The sequence below is a fragment of the Polypterus senegalus genome, chromosome 16 (assembly GCF_016835505.1).
Source record: "Polypterus senegalus isolate Bchr_013 chromosome 16, ASM1683550v1, whole genome shotgun sequence".
Classification (NCBI taxonomy): Eukaryota; Metazoa; Chordata; class Cladistia; order Polypteriformes; family Polypteridae; genus Polypterus; species Polypterus senegalus.
Window position 1 is genome coordinate 77,515,670 of NC_053169.1, and position 22,389 is coordinate 77,538,058.

At 37.4% G+C, this 22,389-nt stretch overlaps 1 protein-coding gene across 2 annotated transcripts in view; it reads left to right on the forward strand.

Moving 5' to 3' along the window:
- Positions 1-22,389, forward strand: part of LOC120516852 (exportin-1) — a 131,950-nt gene that overhangs the window by 36,853 nt on the left and 72,708 nt on the right. For both annotated transcript variants that reach the window (XM_039738817.1, XM_039738818.1), the window contains exons 3-4: positions 6,211-6,312; positions 8,054-8,126. In XM_039738817.1, coding sequence (XP_039594751.1) covers positions 6,211-6,312; positions 8,054-8,126 — 175 coding nt within the window. The remainder of the gene's footprint in view (positions 1-6,210; positions 6,313-8,053; positions 8,127-22,389) is intronic.

The window sequence follows — 22,389 nt, forward strand, 5'->3', positions numbered from 1 at the left end:
AGCTGCACTCAATTACCTGTCTGCTTTGGACAAGGTACGACCTGTCCTATCTCTCTTAATTGACACCTCTGCAAGTCCACCAATATAGTAAAACTGCTAGGAAGTAGTCCGGTTGTGTGTGTGTGGTTTTTTTTTTTTTTTGTTTTTAAATTCATTTAGAAGTATACATGCAGCTAGTAACTGTATAATTTAATATATATAATTTTTGTTGTCTTTTTACACACAAATGCACTTATCTGTAAAAATGCTTGTTAATGCTCTGTTACTCGAATAGAATTGACAACACAAGACAACTTTTCATGCCCTATCTCTTTGCATTAACTTACCCATTAGGCTAAACCATATAACTCTTGGCAATACTAATGGTTTTGGGTCTGTTATTGAACAGAGTTCATGTATTCATCAGTACACAAAGACATTACCTTTAAGGCACAAATACACTGACAGAAAATGTTCAGGTTTTCTGGTAACCTTTTAGTATACTGGTAAAAGGTGTATTCCAGACAAACCCCTAAATCCTTACAGGAAAAATTTTATCCTGTGTTCTAGATCTGTTATATTTCATTATCCTAATCTTACCCTTCTTACATTAACTTCAGGTAAAGAAATAGTAGCGTCCTCTGAGTACATCCTCTGAAGTTAACGTAATGTGTGTGCGAGTTGCAGTACCAGCAAAAACTTGGGTGGTGTGTGGTATGTGACTTGAATATCTTTGTTTACTATCAACATCTCCATAGTGATAAACATGGCTGTTGGAACAGCTGGTTTGAAGTAGCCAGCTCTTTGAAAGTGGACGTGGAAACATGCAAGATTATTTGGAAGCAAATCTGAGATGGATCCATCTAGGCAAAGAGGAAAATGTCCAGGATAAGAAGTGGGGATTCGGCCATTGCAAGATAACCCAGTGTGATGGCAAGCCACATTGCAGTTTCAACAGGATCGATGTGAGAGCTTTGATGTTTGAATGGTCCGGTGAAGGAAATCGTCAAACTTGAATGCTGACACGTGAAAGTGTTCATGGTGCTTCATCAATTTCTCACGTAGGCAACGCAAGCATCGCATATTCCCTATCGTAGTGATGCGATACATTTAAAGGTCTCTCATACCATTTTCTATGTCACTGTTGCCATTTATCTTGACCATCCCCACCATCTTTGCAATTGTATCTTGCACTGCCACCTGGTCTAATCCTGTAGATTTGCATAATGTATGTGTGCAAGTATAGATGGTACACAAACATGCGCCTCATGTAGCATCAAGTATATCCCAGCCCTAAATGGTGTATACCCTGAGATTTATTGTGCTGATCTGTCCATACCATTATCATTAGTTAAAATAGTTTCAAAAATTATCATTTATTGGAGGAAGAGTAGAACAACTTTCAGTGTGTTTTGTTTAACGTCCTATATTTGAAACACATTCCTATCGGTTCAGAGTTCTCTAAAAGGTGATTACCCAGCAACTTCATAAACTAAGTACTGCGTATGTTATAGCTTCCTGAAGAATATATCTTAGCATTTATTTAGTACAGAAATTAAAAAAAAAAAAACTATTCCACTCTTTTTTTTTTTTCCCCCCCACAGTCCGTGATTACAGGATCTTTGAATAAACAATCCCTGTGGTCTGTGCACTTTTAATAGAATAATGTGGCAGAACATATGATAAACTTGTTGGTCAAAATAATCATTTTGGAATACTCTTTTAAAAAAAAATATAACTTTCATGTGTGCTTTTTTGGTATTTATCATTGGAATATCAATTCTGTATTGTGTAGTAAAGTGCAAAAAGCAGTGCAAATTCCATTTTTCTAAAGCAAAATTTCAGTTCATGAATAAATGTTTGATAACCAAGGTAGTGCAGTTTGAATCCAATAGTTTTAGAGATAAGATCTGCTTAGCAGAACAAGTACAAAAATCTAATTTTTCAGATTATATAACAAACTTGGCCAAAAGCTGATTTGAAGTGAGAAAGTAACATCATATAAACCTCATAACTGGTACCTAATAATGTTAGCCTGTTTATTATACACAATTTCTGTCACACCGTACATTACTTTTAGATCGTATCACAATGGTGTTGTTTTTTTTTTTAACCTAATTGTAGGCTTCCAAAAAAAAGTTTTGCTGTTTGGCACTAACCTGCTACCACATTGTCGCCAAGGTGATGGGTCCTTTTATGAAGTCCAGCGCTCAGGAATATAAATGACCGTAGAATGCAGCGATTTACCAATAAGAACTAACAAAAATAAAACTTGCGGTGCCGTCTTGGCTGCGTCTTCATAGAAAACTCTGGAATGCTTCTGTTTTATGTGCTCCTGTATAGCTGTTCTACTGCTATGAAACCCCATTTCACAATTATATAGTGTACAAAACACAATATGTGGCCTTTGCTTAAAGTACTACCATACTTTAGAAGTCCACAGTCTTTTTACACAAGGAATCTGCAGATGAACTAGGCATTGCCATGATGGTAAAGACGTGATGCGTTATTTTGAAATAATCGACTGCGTTAATGCTCAGAAACCTAACTAGTTTTGGAGCATTGCCTTTCACCCACTTAGGTGCCTTTTCTTCAAGTAGAATACAGGGCTTTGTTTTGGAAAACATCCTGGTCATCCCTGCCCATCCTAAAAACATTTCCTAGCTGCTTGTGGTCATATTCCTGCCAGTAGTCTTGATTTTTCTCAGCTCATCCAACCGTTCATTACAGGAACTTGAATCACAGTTGTTGCACTGAGCAGCACAATTTGCGCAGACCTAATCTGTGAAGGGGTTGCCACAACCAGCAAAGTGTGTGTGTGTGTGTAATATATGACATACATTTAGCAAGTGCTTGCCCTACATAGTGGCTGTGGGCAGTACATTTTGAGTAACTGATCCAGTGAGAAAAGTATTTTTTATTTATCATTTATCTCTAGAGGGGCTTTAAAGGGGCAACAATGAGACTGCCCTCAAAACAGAAATTAACGGGTAGAAATCACTGACATTTTTCCCTTCTCATTTTTTCTGACTGTCTTTTTCACTAGTTATGCATTTGGCTATGGTCAGTGTCACTATTGGTAGCGTGAGGCATTACCTGGACCCTACAGAGGTTACACAGGTAGTTCAACTTCTCCAGGATGACACATCAATATGTGCCATTGCCGGAAGGTTTGCTGTGTCTCCCAGCACAGCCTCAAGGACACAGAGGAGATTCCAGGAGACAGGCAGTTACTCTAGGAGAGCTGGACAGGGCCATAGAAGGTCCTTAACCCATCAGCAGGACCGGTATCTGCTCCTTTGGGCAAGGAGAAACAGGATGAGCACTGCCAGAGCCCTGCAAAATGACATCCAGCAGGCCACTGAAGTGAATGTCTCTGATCAAACAATCAAACAAGACTTCATGAGGGTGGCCTGAGTGCCCAACGTCTTCTAGTGGGCCCTATGATCACTGCCCAGCACCATGGAGCTCGATTGGCATGTGCCATATAATACCAGAACTAGCTGGTCAACCACTGCCGCCCTGTGTTCTTCACCGATGAGAGCAGGTTCACCCTGAGCACAATGTGACAGTCATGAAAAGATATGGAGAATGTTATGCTGCCTGTAACATCATTCAGTATGACTGGTTTGTTGGTGGGTCATTGATGGTCTGTGGAGGCATATCCATGGAGGGACGCACAGACCTCTACAGGGTAGACAACGACACCTTGACTGCCATTTGGATCCAAGGATTTCATCCCGAAACCTTTGTCAGACCCTGTGCTGGTGCAGTGGTTCCTGTGTTCCTCCTGGTTCACGGCAATGCCCAGCCTCATGGGGTGAGAGTATGCAGGCAGTTCCTGGAGGATGAAGGAATTGATACCATTGATTGCCCCCCACGCTTTCCTGGTCTAAATCCAATCGAACACCTTGGGGACATTTTGTTTCCATTCATGTGACACGGCCAGGATGCACCTCAGACTGTCCAGGAGCTCAGTGATGCCCTGGTCCAGATCTGGGAGGAGAACCAGCCCCATACCCCAACCCGGACACCATCCATCGGCTCATTAGGAGCATGCCCCGACGTTGCCAGGTATGCATACAAGTACATGGGAGCCATACAAATTGTTGAGTGCGATTTGGAGTTGCTGCAGTGAAATTTCGGCAAAATGGAATAGCCTGCTGCATCATTTTTTCTCTTTGATTTTCGGAGTATCTTTGAATTCGGCCCTCTGTGGGTTGATAATTTTTAATTTCCATCAAACAATGTGGCATCCTTTTGTTCCTAACGCATTACCCAGTCCATATCAGTAGAGATATCCAGCAGAATTTTTTCCTTTTGATATCTGATGTGTTCAAAATGTTCCTTAAATTTTTGAGTAGTTTTATATAAAATTTATTATTGTGCCCCACACCCCTTCATCCCCACAACAGAGCATTGTTAAAAGTGACAGGTCATCAAAAGTTCTGTTTTTTGTTGTTGTGAGAAGTTTCATTGTCTCACTGGCTTACAGTGTTTATCTCATAGTACTTCTTCTTTTTTTTTCCCTCTATTTGGATTGTATTTAGACATGTTGCATTTACAATAGACACATTCCCCCATCTATTTTAATCTGGACTATTTTCTGAGAAATGTGTTGCCAAATCCTTAAGGAGCAATCTTGCAGCCTTTATTTCAACAGCCTTAGAAACTCCAATCCCATAACCCAAATAACTCTTTTAGTAAGATTTGCTGTTGCAAACTTGCATGCAAACCCTAATAATGTAAAGGAAACACTATTCCCTATGGTGATGTTGTATTTGACATAATCTTTGAAGCAAGATTCGGGCAGCTGGACTGTGGCAGCATGATGCCCTTGTACCTTAGGGTACTGTACTTTATTTTACTGTCTACACCATAGTTAACAATAAACCTGAGAAACTAATTACATTTTTATCACTGTATAGCTTTGCCATTTCTGAAAAAAGCTGACACTTGTCCACCTGCTTATCATCCTTAAATGCACAGTACCAGTCAATTACTAAACTTTACTGAATATCGTTATTGGGGATGTCCAAGGAATGTATGTCTCATTTTCAAGAGTAAGCAGCTCAAGGCAGCCAATAGCCCTGGTTTTTAAAAAGAAAAAGAAAAAATTACAAATATCAAAAGTACTTATTTACATTGATGCACCGATGCACCTGATTTACCAACATCACAGCAACTGAAACCCATTGACTTAAACTTTCCCGAGCAACGCAAGGTAATGCAGCTAATTTCTATTGTAATGCACAGAGGAGTAGTGCTACTGTTTATGAATTTGAACACTGAAACATTGTAGCCTTGCCTTATGTAAATGTGATGAAATATAATTGAAGTCACAGGTAACAATATAAAAAAAGTAACATTCTACGACAGTACACTTTGAGGCAAGGGAAAACGAGGAGTGACAGAGCCCTAGTGCTAAAGAGTGCTGCCCCTGAATGGACAATGCGGAATAAACTAGCCTATACAGTAGGTAAAAATAACTGCAGGCCCTCCCCATCTTAATGTATTAAATGTTTAACAGACAAAAATAGTTTTTCTGCATGTTAAGTGTTACATCTCTAATTTATACTCAGCAGTTTATAGGATTAAGCTGAATAATGCTTTTGTAAGTTAGATGTCAAATACTGTAAGAAGTAGGGCTGCAACTCAAACTTTGCCCTTTGGTAGCCTATTAGGGTGAACTGTGAAACACCATAATGAACTAGAAGTGCATTTCTAAAGTAGGCTGTACAATTGATCTCATGAGAATTGAAGCAATTTTTAAAGTGGTATAATAAGTATTTATCGATATTTTGTTGCTTTGTTTATCCATAAGTAGGGTTGTCAAACGGTGGCAAGTGGTCACAGTCTTGTGCAGTTACAAATGTGTAATTTCTGAAAAGTGATTTTAGCTTTCAAGTACTAACACCCGATTTTTCTTTTTTTTTGTGAATGCCCCTACTTCGACAATAATTTTAACAGGTGCAACTTAACTGAATGATATCAAATGATTATTGCATTAAAGTAGTTTTATGTAACTATCAAAGAATATGCAGGAGGTGGCATCTTTTGTGTGCATATGTGTAGTGTAACAAACTGTTTTTTGTGTGTGTGGTTTTTTTGCATTTTATGGTATTTAATCTGGGCACAGATATGTATGTTATTATTGGTCTTTTTTTTTTTTTTTTTTTTTCTTCTCCATTGATGTTGAAAGAGTTAACCTGTATGTATAATTGATTTTAGCAACGAATGGCCCAAGAGGTGTTAACTCATTTGAAAGAACATCCAGATGCTTGGACAAGAGTTGATACAATTCTGGAATTTTCCCAAAATATGAACACCAAAGTGAGTAACTTGGAAAATGTGTGTAAGTCCTTTTATAGTGGCTAATTATTGTACTTTAAGGAAGTCAAATAAAGGGTATGTATTTAATTCAGTGATGGAGAGTATCTGTGTCCTTTTTAAACGGCCAAACTGTTTAATTTGGACAATGAGTTATGATGACTTTTTTTGGGGAGAAATAAATATAAAGGTTTTTCATGAGTTTTGGTTTATTCTTGAGTGTTTAAGGCTTCCTCAAAGTAATTAATATTAAAAGACTGTTTTATTTTTTTGCTTGTCTGTAAAAGTTGCAATATATTACTGACAGACATTACTAATGTTTGAGTTGATTTATCAACAGTATTTTAAAATACACATTTTTGTATCTTGAAAATTGAGATCATTAGAGGAACAGAAAGAAAACAAAAGGTAAACTTTTCTTAAATTTGAATTTGTTATAGTGCATCAAGTTAGCACTTACATTTGGCATTTTAATTTAATTTTTGAAGCTGTTGCTATTTGATATTAATGTTCAATTATGTTGATTGCTTGTAATAGGAAGAAAAGGGTGTCTTCCTGTGCAACTGACACAGCTAGGCTTTGACGGCAGGCCTCCACAAGGTCTACCCTTTTGATTCCCTTTAACTGAATTCTGTTCATCAAATGTATTGTTCATTGGGGATGGTGGGGGGCGGAGGGTACTGTGGTGAATAGGTTTCATAACACCTAAATATTAGAAAGTATTTCTGCCATATGGATCATTTCTTTTCATGCTTCTGTTGTGTTTTGTCTTACTTTTGCAACTTATCTAAACTAACATTCTGAATCTTTTTTATGTTTTAGGATTAGGTTAATCTCTAGTTAAAGGTGCATTGTAAAATACTTTCCAATTTGTTTTTATGTCATAATGTATTGAATTCAAAAAAGTAAAAGAGCAGCTTAAAGTTGACTTATATGGGTTACACTATCTTTGCTTGCAAATGAGTGCACCTTTAATTAGAATTAACATCAATCTGTCTGCTTCTTGATATTTTTTTTTTTTCACTTTGCCGCAGTTACCATGGATGTAGCATGCTGCTTCTGTCATCTATCTATCTTGTTTTCAGATGATGATGATCCTTAAGGTTGAAATACTGTTAAAGAGAGAATACTTCACTAACCATATCAAAGCACAGTCCCATTTTCTTTATTAGAAATAGAGGTGGGATGGAGGGAGGGGTGGTATTGGATCAGAGGATATGAAAAAAAGCCTGTGGTTTGTCTTGCTGTTCCTTAAGAGAAACACCAGCTCAAGGTGTAAACATTTACTCCCATCTTTGGCAAGGTGCTGGCATCATTTGAATCACTATGGCTTTGAAGACTAGGGACACTGATATTTGGTGACCTCTTACATTGCCAGGTCTTAGGTTAGACTGCTTGCCAGAGATAAGCTGGTGGTATTCCGTAAAGTGCATTATTTCTCTCATGTCCACATTAGCATTGTAGCACAGCTGGAGTATCATCAGTTTATAAATGCACTTTTCTTTTCTGTTGTGTTTCACTTTCTGCTCTGGTGTATACCTGGTTAAACAGCAGGATTTTCCATGGGTTAATGTAAATGTAGATGTTTTTTGGGGGAATTATATGTGCATGTGACTTAAGTAAAAGTAAATTTATCTGCAAATTGTTTTATCAGTGAGGCATAATGCAAGAGCAATTTTTTTTTCAGTATTGGGTCTACAGTTTGTATCTTTAACTCGCTAACTTTGTTTTTGTGTTATTACAGTATTATGCACTGCAGATTTTGGAAACTGTTATTAAAACCAGATGGAAGATTCTTCCCAGAAACCAGTGTGAAGGTAATCTTTTATGTGTCTTGTTAATTGTTGAAACTTTAAAGCTTTTTCTTTAATGGTAGGTCAGATCTGATTTTATTACATAATATGAAGTGTGCATTTCTCATGAGAGATGTTTTCTGTGCACGCTTTTAGGAGTAAAGGAACTAACTGAAGAGGCTACTTGCTTTCCTTTAACTTTTTTTAATTCAGCATATGCCCATTCTCCCCCAAGCTATCTCTGTCATTTAGATAAGGGGTCGCCACGTCCAGTCCTAGAGGACCACTGTGGCTGCAGGTTTTCATTCTAACCTTTATTTTTATTTATTTATTTTTTTTGTGTGTATGTGAAAGCGAAGGTCTGTGATATGGTATGCATATTTGCAGCTGGAGATCCACAAAGGGAGAAGATGAATCGCGTATCGTAAAGTAGTTTTTATTCCTGAGCTTTCAGCCCCTTCCAGGAGCCGTCGTCTGAGGATAATGCTTAGACATACAAGAGTCAAAGGCAATATATAGCAAAATTAAGCGGTGGGGGGGTGGAGGTAGGTCAGTGTGTGCGTGGGGGTTGGGAGGAGCATTGGTCATAAAGTTTTACTTATTATGAACACATTAAAGTTTTGCATATGCTGGGTTTATGTCGAAATGTCCGTTTGGCGTTTTCGTTTGATAGCCAAGATTCAGCCAGGCTCTCTGGCACTTTTAGTACTGGCCTTGCATTCAACTGGGACAATGTACAAGTAAGGTTTATGTCCAGTTGATTTTGTATATGTATAGATCAGTGATCGTGAGTCCTCCCTTCTGACGGCATTGCAATGTTCTTGTATACATGTTGAGATTCTTTTTGATGTTTGTCCTATGTATACCACTGGGCAAGAACTGCATGGAATGCTATGAACTGCGTTTCATGTTTCTGCTGTCGATTTCTTGTTTTTGGCATTGAAAAGGTCAGTGTGCAGATTGTTGTGTGCTATTCTGATACCTGATTTAGACAGGATGCATGCTGCGCCTTCTGACACTCTGTGATAAAGAAGTGTGTGTCAGGTGAGATTGGGGGGAGGGGGGGGTCTGATTCTAGTTTGTTTGCTGGGTTCTCTGGCATCTCCTGTGTAGGCATTGTTTAATGAATGTCTTTGAGCATCCGTTTAAAGTGAAAAGACGGAAAATATAGCGTCTTTCGTTCATTTTTGTCTCCTTCGTATTACAATGGGTGTGGACTCTTCTGAATAAAGTTTTTATGAAATGCTGGTTGATTGTTGGCGAAGTGTAATATCTTGTCTGCATAGCATTCCTTACGGTAAACACTTGTGATCAGGTTGGCATTGTTACTTCTTTGAATGGAGATGTCCAGGAAGCTGATGCATCGGTATGTTTCTTTTTCCATGGTGAATGGGACTGCAGGCAATATTGTGTTGATCTTGTAGAACTCATTCAGATGATTGATTTATTTATTTTTTTATTTTATTGTAATCATTCCATACAGATACATTTTTACAAAAATAGTATTGAAAACAAATCAATCCCCTATCCCTGAGAGAGAGAGCATGGCCAACAGAGTAAAACTTAAAGCTTGTAAAAATACATTAATTGATGAGTTTTAATAGGTGGATACATACATGGAGAAGAAAAAGAAATGGGAAGAGAATCTATTTCCTCGGTGCTTTACGAGGTTATTCTAAAATATTTTTGATTAGATCCTGCCAAGTTTTGAAAAAGTTCTGCACAGATCCTCTAACTGAGAATTGGATTTTTCCAATTTCAAATACAGTAGAGTCTCGCTATCGTACCTTCGCTTATCCAACATTTCGTATTATCCAACGTTCCACCGCAAAAAAAAACAAACAAAAAAAAATATGCATCAATCGGCAACAAGAGCTACAAGTTGCGAGTGTGAGCGTAGTCTATTTTTTGTTGCTCCTGACTCTGCAGGAGCTAATTACAGTGGAACCTCAGTTTGCGAGCATAATTCGTTCTGAAAATGTGCTTGTAGTTCAAAGCACTCATACAGTATATCAGTGCGAATTTCCCCATAAGAAACAATGGAAACTCAGATGATTTGTTCTGCAACCCAAAACTATTCATATAAAAATGATTAATCTATACTAATAAAAGGCAAAGCCCTCTCTGACTGACTGACTCTTCACTAATTCTCCAAGTTCCCGTGTAGGTAGAAGGCTGAAATTTGGCGGGCTCATTCCTTACAGCTTACTTACAAAAGTTAGGCAGATTTCATTTCGAAATTCTACGCGTAACGGTCATAACTGGAACCTACTTATGTACATATATACGGCCATAGCCTGCATCTGCTGGAGCCAATCCCAGCCAACACAGGGTGCAAGGCAGACGCTCACCATCCAGTTTGACTGAACTTGAGCAGTTCTGTAAAGGAGAATAGGCAAATATTGCTCAATCTAGATGTGCAAAGCTGAAAGAGAAGTATCCCAACAGACTCAAGGCTGTCATTAAAGCAAAAGGTGGTTCAACAAAATATTGACATTGGGGGTGATCCTTGATTAATCTGTCTTGTTTTTGCTGTTTTTATACTTTTTCTGAACTGTAGCTGTGATATTTTTCACTTGGATGTTATAGGTTGCATTGAGTAAGTAAAGCTGGGAAGAAATATTTTTGTGTGTGTGTTTTCATTTAAGGCTGTAAAGCAGAAATGGGAATATTTTGAAGGGGTGATTCTTTTCTATACCCACTGTATGTATGTATGTGTGTTTGTGTATCAGAATAAAGACTTCAATACTGAGAAGTTGTAGCAGATTCTCATTATGTAGTACCATCAGGTGGTGTCAATGATCCCAAATGTTTCATTTTGTTATTTTACAAATTGTCTTAGCTTTACAAAATTTTCACATGCCTAATTCTTTTCAGTACTCCGGGTGTGGGTTTATGTAGATGTATTAGGATTGTCATTAATGCGGTAAAAATATTTCTGCAATTTTTTTTTTTATTTAAATGTATGCGTGCATTAATTCCAATTTGACCACACACGTTTGTAATTGGGTAGTAATAATGAATAAATAAAATACAAATAAATACAATGATTGTAGCAGAGTCCTTATGACGGTTTTGTATTTAGTCAGCCACCAATTATGCAAGTTATCCCACTTAAAAAGATGAGAGGCCTGTAATTTTCATTATAGGTATACCTCAACTATGAGAGACAAAATGAGGAAAAAAAATCCAGAAAATCACATTGTCTGATTTTTGAAGAATTTATTTGCAAATTATGGTGGGGGAAAAAATTATTTGGTCAATAACAAAAGTTCATCTCAATACTTTGTTATATACCCTTTGTTGGAATTGACATAGGTCAAATGTTTTCTGTTAGTCTTCACAAGGTTTTCTCACACTGTTGCTGGTGTTTTGGCCCATTCCTCCATGCAGATCTCCTCTAGAGCAGTGATGTTTTGGGGCTGTTGTTGGGCAACACGGACTTTCAACTCCCTCCAAAGATTTTCTATGGGGTTGAGATCTGGAGACTGGCTAGGCCACTCCAGGACCTTGAAATGCTTCTTACGAAGCCACTCCTTCGTTACCTGGGCGGTGTGTTGGGGATCATTGTCATGCTGAAAGACCCAGCCACGTTTCCTCTTCAATGCCTTTGCTGATGGAAGGAGGGTTTCACTCAAAATCTGACAATACATGGCCCCATTCATTCTTTCCTTTTACACAGATCAGTCGTCCTGGTCCCTTTGCAGAAAAAACGCCCCAAAGCATTGTTTCCACCCCTATGCTTTACAGTAGGTATGGTGTTCTTTGGATGCAACTCAGCATTCTTTCTCCTCCAAACAAGACGAGTAGAGTTTTTACCAAAAAGTTCTATTTTGGTTTCATCTGATCATATGACATTCTCCCAATCCTCTTCTGGATCATCCAAATGCTCTCTAGCAAACTTCAGACGGGCCTGCACATGTACTGGCTTAAGTAGGGGGACATGTCTGGCACTGCAGGATTAGAGTCCCTGGCGGCGTAGTGTGTTAGTGATGGTAGCCTTTGTTACTTTGGTCCCAGCTCTCTGCAGGTCATTCACTAGGTCCCCCCCGTGTGGTTCTTGGATTTTTGCTCACCGTTCTTGTGATCATTTTGACCCCACAGGGTGAGATCTTGCGTGGAGCCCCAGATCGAGGGAGATTTTCAGAGGTCTTGTATGTCTTCCATTTTCTAATAATTGCTCCCACAGTTGATTTCTTCACACCAAGCTGCTTACCTATTGCAGATTCAGTCTTCCCAGCCTGGTGCAGGTCTACAATTTTGTTTCTGGTGTCCTTTGACAGCTCTTTGGTCTTGGCCATAGTGGAGTTTGGAGTGTGACTGTTTGAGGTTGTGGACAGGTGTCTTTTATATTGATAACAAGTTCAAACAGGTGCCATTAATACAGGTAATGAGTGAACAGAGGGGCCTCTTACAGAAGAAGTTACAGGTCTGTGAGCCAGAAATCTATCTTGTTTGTAGGTGACCATATACTTATTTTCCACCATAATTTGCAAATAAATTCTTTAAAAATCAGACGGTGATTTTTCTGGATTTCTTTTTCTCATTTTGTCTCTCATAGTTGAGGTATACCTGTGATGAAAATTACAGGCCTCTCTAATCTTTTTAAGTGGGAGAACTTGCACAATTGGTGGCTGACTAAATACTTTATTGCTCCACTGTAAGTGTCTAAAGACAAGTACAGTGATAATGTTAGATGGCTGAGGAGGACAAAAAAGTAAATAAAAATGAAATCAGACTTTGAAGGTGAGCCACTGATGCCTCGCTCGTACTCTGAGAAGTCAGTTGTTGAGTGATAAGTAATTTTTAATGTCTGGTCCCCTTGCCTGTTTTGTCGATTTCATACAGTTTTTTATTTTAACTAGTCAATTGTAATTAGAGGTATCTTTTTAATTGTGCTTTGGCAACAGAAAACAAAGGAACTTTTCCTTCAACCTTTTTTTTTTTTTTTACCCCAAGTTAAAATATAATTATAGATATCTCTAATTAGAGGTTGTTTCAAATTAGCAAGTTTTTTGTATTGTAAAAATACATTCTGGACATTTGTAACTTGCATCACAAGTTGGTGTGAAATCGTAGATGACGGCAAGTTTTATTTTGACTAGTCAATAATACATTTTGCATCTGTCTCAGAACAGAGTTCTGCAAAGTCCTACTTTAGATATAAAAAATGTGATACTGGGTGCAATGGCTGAAGAATAGTACAGTGGCATCATACAGCCAAGTGCACTCATACTTGGAATCCACAAATTTCATCCTCTGCTGTGTATGTTTTTGTCATAGTGCACTTTTACCGATATGTGAATGTCTTGTGAGGTTTTGTTGTACAAGTGATTTGCTTGTCTTAAGAATTCAATGAAGAGTTTGCACTAATACCAAGGGACCATTCTAGAACTTTGACCAAAAGTTTACAAAGTTTTTAATAAACTGTCAAACTATTAATACTTTCAAAGTTACTAGTCCCAGAGGAAATTTTGTTTTGTGGAACTGTCAGGCCACTGACAGTTTTCAGCCCAGATAAAATACTAAGTAGCTTTGGACACTTGTGGGTTTAATTTATGCCATCCAATTTCATTCCTAAATCAAAAACTGACAATTTGCCAGCTCATAGTCAGTTTAGAAAACTTGACCTTTTACTCAATGCTATCCCCATTTATACTGCACATTTTTTAAAGGGACCCATTTTTTTTTTTTCCCCTCTGTGCATCGTCTTTATTCATAAAATACAACCTGCGAGTAGTTTGTGTGTTAGTTTTGTGCTTAATTCATAACTAAGTGCACATCTACCAGACTTATAAAGTATGTTTCACTATGTTTAGTGAATAAAGTATCACTAAACACAAAACATAATTTTAAAATTAAATATTTTTCAAGATGTACAAATGCCTGTTTAAAGGATACGTTCGTTCAGATTTAAACTGCCCTAGTTCAACTCTGCAAGCAAACAATGACCTTTTCACTTTAATAGAAGGCATTTTAAAATAGGTCTGTCCATTTGTGACATGTATCTAGTCAGTTGCAGACCACAAGCCACCATGGATTCCAGGAGGAGAAAGAAACTGAAAACTTCAGTGCACGTTATTTTCCAGTTGGACAAATCCCACTCCCTCACCTTTGCTGGATGTTTGTTTAAAAAAACAAAAATGGTAGCGACACTGTCTTCCTTGTAGAAATTGGTCATCAGACCTTGCAAATATCTAGAAAAGCTATAGGGCAATTCTTTGAAAATCGACAGTAAAGTGACCAAGTTTCTTATGCCCATCCTTAATGAATAGGGATGTCACGAGAGAATTTTTTTCCAAATGCTAAAAAACCGAACTACTGGCATTTTTACATTGTCGGTTCCACACAGAGTAACCTACAAGAAAAATGTATTGCTTCGGAAGGAAGAATAATGCTTTTGTATGTGTGAGTGAAAACTACACATGAATATCCATCGCAGTGCAGTGCATCTCAATAATACATCTTGGAATAAATGACAGAAGGCTTTTCCAGAATTTTTTTTTTTTTTTTTGGCAAAAATCTTATGCGGTTAGCAGAGAAATAGATTTGTAAATGTTTTGAGAGTGCATGATGTCTTGACTAGATGTCAGTTGTAATTGCTTAAATTATTAATAGTGAGATGAATCACTTTTTAAAACCATGCCCTACCTTGTCCTGACAAGTGAACTGAGGTATTGTAGTCATTTTCTGTAGTCTTTTATCTACAGATCCATATTAGCATCTATCCATTTTCTAAGCAGCGTCAGGTAGAACTGTGGGATTTAAGACATTGCATGCCAGCTGTGTTGTCAATAGGTGTACCCTGTAGAGCAGTTTCAGACAAAGCAGCTGTTTGGTTTTTCTACATCGGGAAAGAAAGGAACTGCTCCATTTAAGAGAAAAATAAAATGTGTTTAGTTTTTTTGATGCATTGAAGAACAAAGCATGTCTCTTTTAGTTACACATGTACTGTAGAAACAGTTTTAGTAATGTGTGTAAAAGAGCATACCGACTATGACTACAAATGCTAGTTTTATCAGTAGTTTGGTTTTTGAAGGCAGACCAACAATGAAAGCACTTTCAGTAGATCATATGTGAATAGCACATTGGCAAATATAGTGTAGTGTCTTGTTTGCATTCAGTTGACTGTAACTAACACCGGTCCAGTGAATTTTCTAATTCTAGATTTGGTCACAGGCTAAGCAATAACCAGTCTTGTCACTCATGTAAGATGCTCTGTAAACTGAACAGAAAAAGGCTGTTTTTACAAGATTTCTTGAGTAATGGATTAATGTAATACTGAAAAGTCTGATTTCACGTAGGTAGCCTTGAAGTTGGGATAAACATAAAGGTACAGTTTAAAGCAGTGGTCCCTAACCTTTTTGACACCAAGGACCGCTTTACTCAAAGCAAATTTTTCCAGGTACCAGGGGGGTTCGGGGCAGGTTCGTTGCAGTTTTATACACAATTTTTTCATTACATTTATATTAAGTTATCATATCGTAATAGAAATGATGCAACATATAATGCAGAATCAGTGGGAGCCCTGAACTTGTTTTCCTGCAACCAGACGATACTATCTAGGGATGATGGAAGACGGTAATACTCGAAGTGTGTTGCTTATGTTCAGTCTACTCCGTAATCTCGTTTTGGTTGCAGTCTTTGCAGAAAACGCTGCCTCACAAAGATAGGATGTTGGAAATGGAAGCAGACTTTTCAGTGCTTTTTGTGGTAACCTCAGGATATTTCGCTTTGACATTTAATCCAAAATGTATGGAGATTTGAAGTTGTCTCAAACATACTTTTTAAGGCTATCGTCATTTGCAACCTCAAGCACTTGATCCTCTTTAAGCACAGACAAAGTTGATTCACCTGGCTTATTCACAAATGGGTCACAGATCCATTCCTTCTCATTTCGGGGGGCTTTTGTGATTGGGAATGATGCTCAAACTCTATTGAAAGCCGAGATAGATGAGGATACACCAGCTGGGAGAAAGAAGGCCCTGGGTTGGTATCTTTAACAACCTCTGCTAATGTTTGAAACTTTCAGTATCAAAAAATCCCAATGTTCACTCGATGGCCCCATAAATCAAGTTTGGCTTTGAATGCAGCCACTATCTTCCAACTTGAACAATGAGTGTTTTCTGCCTCTGCCCCACGTGCTGTTGCTCCACTGCTACCTCAGATTTTTCTCCTCGGGCTCCTCCAGCCTGGCTGGATACGGAGTCTGCAGAGTGGGTAAAGGTGGGGTGCCCAATAGTGCCTGTAGTGCAAATACAGGTAAAATTCCATTACAATAAACTGCCAGGGACCTAAAAAAAATTTGTTTTAATGAAAATTTAATTGTAATAAGATTCTGTATTTGTTGCTATAGTGCTTTCTTTAACTTGCGTCGAGGCGTTTGCAATCAATTCAATAGCTTTTTTAAATCTTCTCCTGCTTACAAGTTATGCTGCCGAGAATTTTTCTCAACATTTCCTTGCGATAATACACTTTCATGGTGCGAATGATGCCCAAATGAAGCACTGCTGTGCAATTGGGTGGGAGGAATTCAACGCGAACATTATCTAAATATGGATGCATAATGTGGGCAGCACAGTTATCAATCCGAAGCAGAATCATCCTTCATATTGTGAGGTTTCTGAACTCTTTTGTGATCTCCATCAAACCCCCCCAACCCATCGGGAACGTCATGCTGAAGTGCGTCCCAAAGCAGGATTGCCACGTTTATGGAAGATTGTTTATTTGTTTGTCCGTTGCTGGGGCAGGGCAGCAGCAGGCTCACAGAGCTACATTGAAGTGCCACAGAAGCTAATCCTAAAAGATCATGGTCATGCTATAAAAGTCCCTGTCTTGCACCCCAAAACACGAGCTGAGTCTCAGTACTTTAGCAAAACCCTTTCTCCTATATACAGACAGGGTTGTGACCAGGTTAGTGGCCAAGTAATCCATTTCCCTGCGTTTTACAATGTTCCTTGCATCACCCATTGAGATCTTTTCTGTTTGCTTCGGTGAAGAGCTGCAGCAGAGCTGTAAGCCTGCTGTTGCCCTGGTAACAGATGAACAGTCTTCCACAGACGCAGTGATCGCTCATCGATACGCTCTTCGGTGTGTTGTCCAGTTGGGGGAGGTCCTAAGAGTTCAGAAACCTCACATTTTCTTTAATAAGTGCCGCATTAATAGGAATGTTTCTTGAACGAGCATCACTGAACCACATAAAAACTGCTTTTTCGATGTCTTCAAATGCAGCCATTCGTATGCATTTACAACCCAAGAATTTTCTTTTTTTGTATATAACAAAGACATATGCATTGCATTTGTCATTCCAACAGATTGCTCATTACAAACATTAACACTGTTATTGTTTTTGTGTCTGCCATTTCTATAGGAGGGTGACAAAGAGTTAAATTCCAATAGATGTTTTTCAAATGTTGACGAGAATAAGCAACAGGTATCATTGAAAACCACAGAAAACAAAAACGGCAAAAAACAGTACGAGGAAAGTTAAAAATTTTTTTTTTTTTTTTTAACAGTGTTTCTGTTTGGGGATCATTATGCACAACTGAGCTACGACTACAGAACTAACTGCTCTGAGGCTGATTCATTCAGGCATTTAAAGGTCACTTCAAGTAATTGAAGTATCGGCTGAATGTACTTCGTAGTAACAAGATTTCTATAGACTCGTATCATATGGGGAAACAGTCGGGACCGTAAAAATACTTTGTTGTAATACTCTCTTCTTTCTCTGTGCTGCTGCAAAGTTCCGCCCACCTAGCATTTTGAAAAGTGTCCTCCGTGAAGGGGGCAGCCATTTTGCTGTAGCCTTTCACTGAGCGAGTCTCCGTTGCTGGCAGTTCTCTCGTGGCCCGGCTGTTAGATAGCCGCAACCCTCTAGTGGGCTGCGGAGGCTGCAGACCAGTGTTTGGGGACCCCTGGTTTAAAGGACCAGGAGTTTGACATTTGAATCAAATGGACTCATCCGTTAAATGCTACTCTGTTTTTAGTGTTTTACTAGCTATTTATGCTAAAATGAGTCCTACTGTAGCAATGTTAGAATCCTAACAGAAGATTCTCTGACACGTCAGATTTTACTAGTATGTTCCTTCAAAAACCACTTTAAAGAGTGTGTTTAAATTAAAGTATTCTAAATTATTTTGGAATTCACAAATTCAACAATACAAGGAAATAATGTAGTATTTTAAGCAGTGTTCAATTACAGGTGAGAAAATGTCATAGGATAAAATTTTGAATGTACACATGGCAATTTAAATCGGATGGTTCATCATGGTATGATTCTTAATTAACCCAATGAGGAAATACCTTCCTTCAGCCAATTTTGTAATTCTCCCTCCTCCCCACAAATGTTATTACGCTGGGAGAATTCCCATGTCTACATTATAATTTGATATTTCTGCCAGTACTAAGTTAAGTTACTGCTGGGCAACTACTATATTGATAACCACTTTTTAAAATTTGCTGTTACGATTATTTCTGAATTTTATATTCAATTTCAAAATGCTACACTATTGTCCACTTGAGTAATGGAATTAAATTTATTTAAAAAGCCAATTTCCCTTTTTGTTGTGGTATCAAATTTCTTTAGTATCATGAACTTTCAGTGGTATTGGTTTTGAATAGAAAAACTCTTGTATAGTGACATCACTAACCATGAAAGTTAATCATGTGTAGCTTGGTGGTTATTCATTTGTCTTCATGTTAAATTAGCCAAAAATTAATATTTGAATGCTCCAAACATGTATATTGTATGCATGTGATCAAATATTTTAATTGTGGTAATTAAAAAGTTAAAAATAAAAAAAGAAACCCATCTGATTGATGTATGGTAGATTGGGTGTGGTGAACTCTACTTGATACGTTGAAAGCAGTGCAGTGACAGTTTACTTTTAGTTCTACTGTACATGTAGGAACGTGTAAGGAATAACTCGCATAATTAAACTAAACACTTCATCCCACCATACCACTTTATTGTTGCAGCAAAAATGTAATGCACTTGACCTAAACATAGATTTTTCACTGATTATTTTTTTAATACTTTGTGAGTCAGTTCAGTAAACTGCCTAAGTCACCCCAGTAGATCGGATAGGTAGTGCAGGTAGATCGCGTTGCATTCAAAAAATTTTTCTTTTTTTATGTTAGTCTCTCATATCCTCTCTATGGCATTTGCCACTTGATTGACTTACAGGACGGCCAGTCTGAGATCTCTTTTCTTCTAACACACTGGTCATCCCGCACGCACGATCAAATGTGCGAGCTACTGCAAAACTCCGGCTGTCTAACCGATCTAGTTAGCCTTCCAATTTATATTGACTAAAGAAGGGATTTAAAAAAAAAAAAAAGAAAAGAAAAAATTGTTGGTTATGGGCTGGATGTGGAATTGCAAGAGGATTTTTTTTCTCTCACAATGTCACAATCGAAGTGCGTTTGTCTGATCTGTCATTCTATCATTGCTATTCCAAGGAAGGAAAATGTTACACTGTGTGTGTGTGTATATACATTTTTAGTGTAGGTAGATCATTTTGACCTGGTCATTTTAAAAGTAGCTTGCAAGCCGAAAAAGTCTGGGCACCCCTGGCCTAAGTCATGGCGTGCATGTGTAACTATTTATTGGCTGTGGTGACTAAAATGATATATTAAAAGGGCTCTTTACAACAGCTTTAAAATTCCAAGTTTTAGTACCAAAAGGAAAATCGAAATATCTTTTAAAGTGAAAGAACCAGCTCTTGCTTCTCGCCATGTATACTTGACAGTGGTTGAAAAATAAAGTAGTATGGTGGGTTTAAGAGTGAATTGGAACGTGATCAGGTGGAGGATACTTTTTTTTTTTTTGAAGTATTCAAGGGCGTAATTAAAAATCTGTACTACTTTGTTGTGAAGGATATATTTAAAAGGCAGAAGGCTGTTCATTTTGCTTACAGTATAACTATATGAGCCAACTATTCAAAGCAAAGTGGCTGTTGATATAAATATTTGCAGAAAAGAATATTTACATATGTATTTGGCTGGTAGAAGCTTTTATTCAAAGGAACTTGCAAAAAGAGGTAAACATAATTGAGTAACATTAGACTAGGGCCTGTTTGTTCAGCGAGTGTAGTAGGATAGGTAAGAATTTGATTGCTATAAGTGAAAAAAATGTAATAACTAATGAATTTAGTCATCATAGATTAACAATTGATAGAGCAATTAAACATAACATCAATATGAAAGATAACAGAGCAAAGCTTTTTTTTTTTTCCTCCCCTCTTCATCTCTTCCCCATCCATCCCCCAATCAACTAGACAGATATTCACATAACAGATGGAGTTTTTCAATTGCTTCTTAAATACATAAAGAATGTATTAATTGCTTTCAATGTCCTACACAGTCCTGATAAAGGAATGGAAGCCTCACAATCATTCTTTGATTGTAACTACCACATCTGTTCATTTGTGCATCCATACATTTAACTGCTGGATACTGTTCAGGGTTGCGGGTGAAAACGCCTCACATACCTCTGCATACGGGCACAGTGGTGGTGACTGCAGTCATAGCAATTAAATGTTGAGGGAAGTTTCAAATGAAGTGGCTATTTGGCTTGCCTATATAACAGATGAAATGCAACTGCTCCATTTGTTAATACTAAAAAAAAATGTATTTAAAATTTCAGCCCTTGAAAAGTTTTAAGCACATCTCCCAATTAATATAATATGTAGATGTACAGTATGGCAAAAAGTACTTCAGTGCTGAATACAAATCTGAAGACACTAAGTTTGTGTTATTTGGTTTTTGAGGGCAAACTAATGTTTATGGGCATGACCCCTAAAATGTGAAGAACGTAGTAAAAGCACTTATGACCTATATTAGATTGGTACATTAGTGAAGGGAATGCAGTCTCTCAGTTATGATTGATTGACTGTGGGTAACTTTTATAATTGTGGATTTTCAATAACAAAGTCTGATCATTCATGTCAGACAGTTTGGAAACGGCACAACAAAGGCTCTTAAAAGAGTTCTGAAATATTGGGGGGAAAATATGTAAATGTCTCATCCTTTAAGTGTTACTCTTTAGTGAGTGTTTTTTTTTTTTAATCAAGCTAATTGTGTAAATGCAAATGTTGCACACAGTGATTTTTCTGAGAAACCAGATTTTAAAAGCATTTAATACGAAGACCGCTTTTAAGGGTATGTTTAAATGTAAATAGTTATTTTGTAATTCACTAGTTCAACAGTAGATATAATTGAATTTTTATTTTTAGTATTCTAAGCAGGATTTTTAGTTGCTGGAAAAAAAAAATTCAGAATAAATTTTAAAATGTGTGTATGGTCAGATAAATGAGATGGTCCATGATGATCTCATTCTTTATAAACTTGATGCTGAAATGAAATGTGTGTTATGTGCTCCAGACTTTTTTTTTTTTAAATCATATATCGGCATAACTAAGGCATGCTGAAGGTCAGAAAACTCAACAGACATTATCTGACCAAGATCTTTTAGAGTAAATCCTTCCCCCACTTACTCTGTAATCTCTATGTATGGCTTGGCTCCTTAGTTTACATGTTAGTACTAGTTTAGCGGTACAGTATATTCTGTGCCTATTCATATTTAAACAAGATATCCATCTGATTTTGAATTTTTGCCTTTTTAGTCAACTAAAACCAATTTTAGTTCTCTACAAAAGTAAATTTTTTGTGGACTAAAACTAAAAAAATTAAATGGCTAAAATGTGATTAAAACTAAAATGCAATTTAGTGAGAAGACTAAGACTAAAGCTAAATCAAAATGTATTGTCAAAATCAACACTGCTTACCAGTGTCTCCATATAAGCAGGTAGCTGACCCATTGACTACTCTGTTGGCAATCAGGTATTTCTGAAATAGCCAAAGTACTTCATGGTGTGTGGAGTAACACAGTGCTGAAATTGCAATAAGATAGAGCAGACAACTGTTTATTTTACATTAAAATGTAAGCTTCTTTTTTTTTTTTTTTAAATATAAATTACAATTCTATTCAAATAGTAACATTGAATCTGATAGTCCTAGTTTGAAGTGATGTTGGTTAATGAAAGAAGTTAAAGTGATGCTTAATTATTGGATATTTCAACAAATAAAAATGATTGCATAAAAAAACCCTTATTATATTGATCAGACATCAAGAGATTAGATCAGACAAGCGTCCTGAAGATAACGATAGATAGATAGATAGATTGAGAGAGAGATATAGATATCTATATCTCTCTCTCATACACACAGTAATCCCTCCTCGATCGTGGGGGTTGCGTTCCAGACCCCCTCTGATAGGTGAAAATCC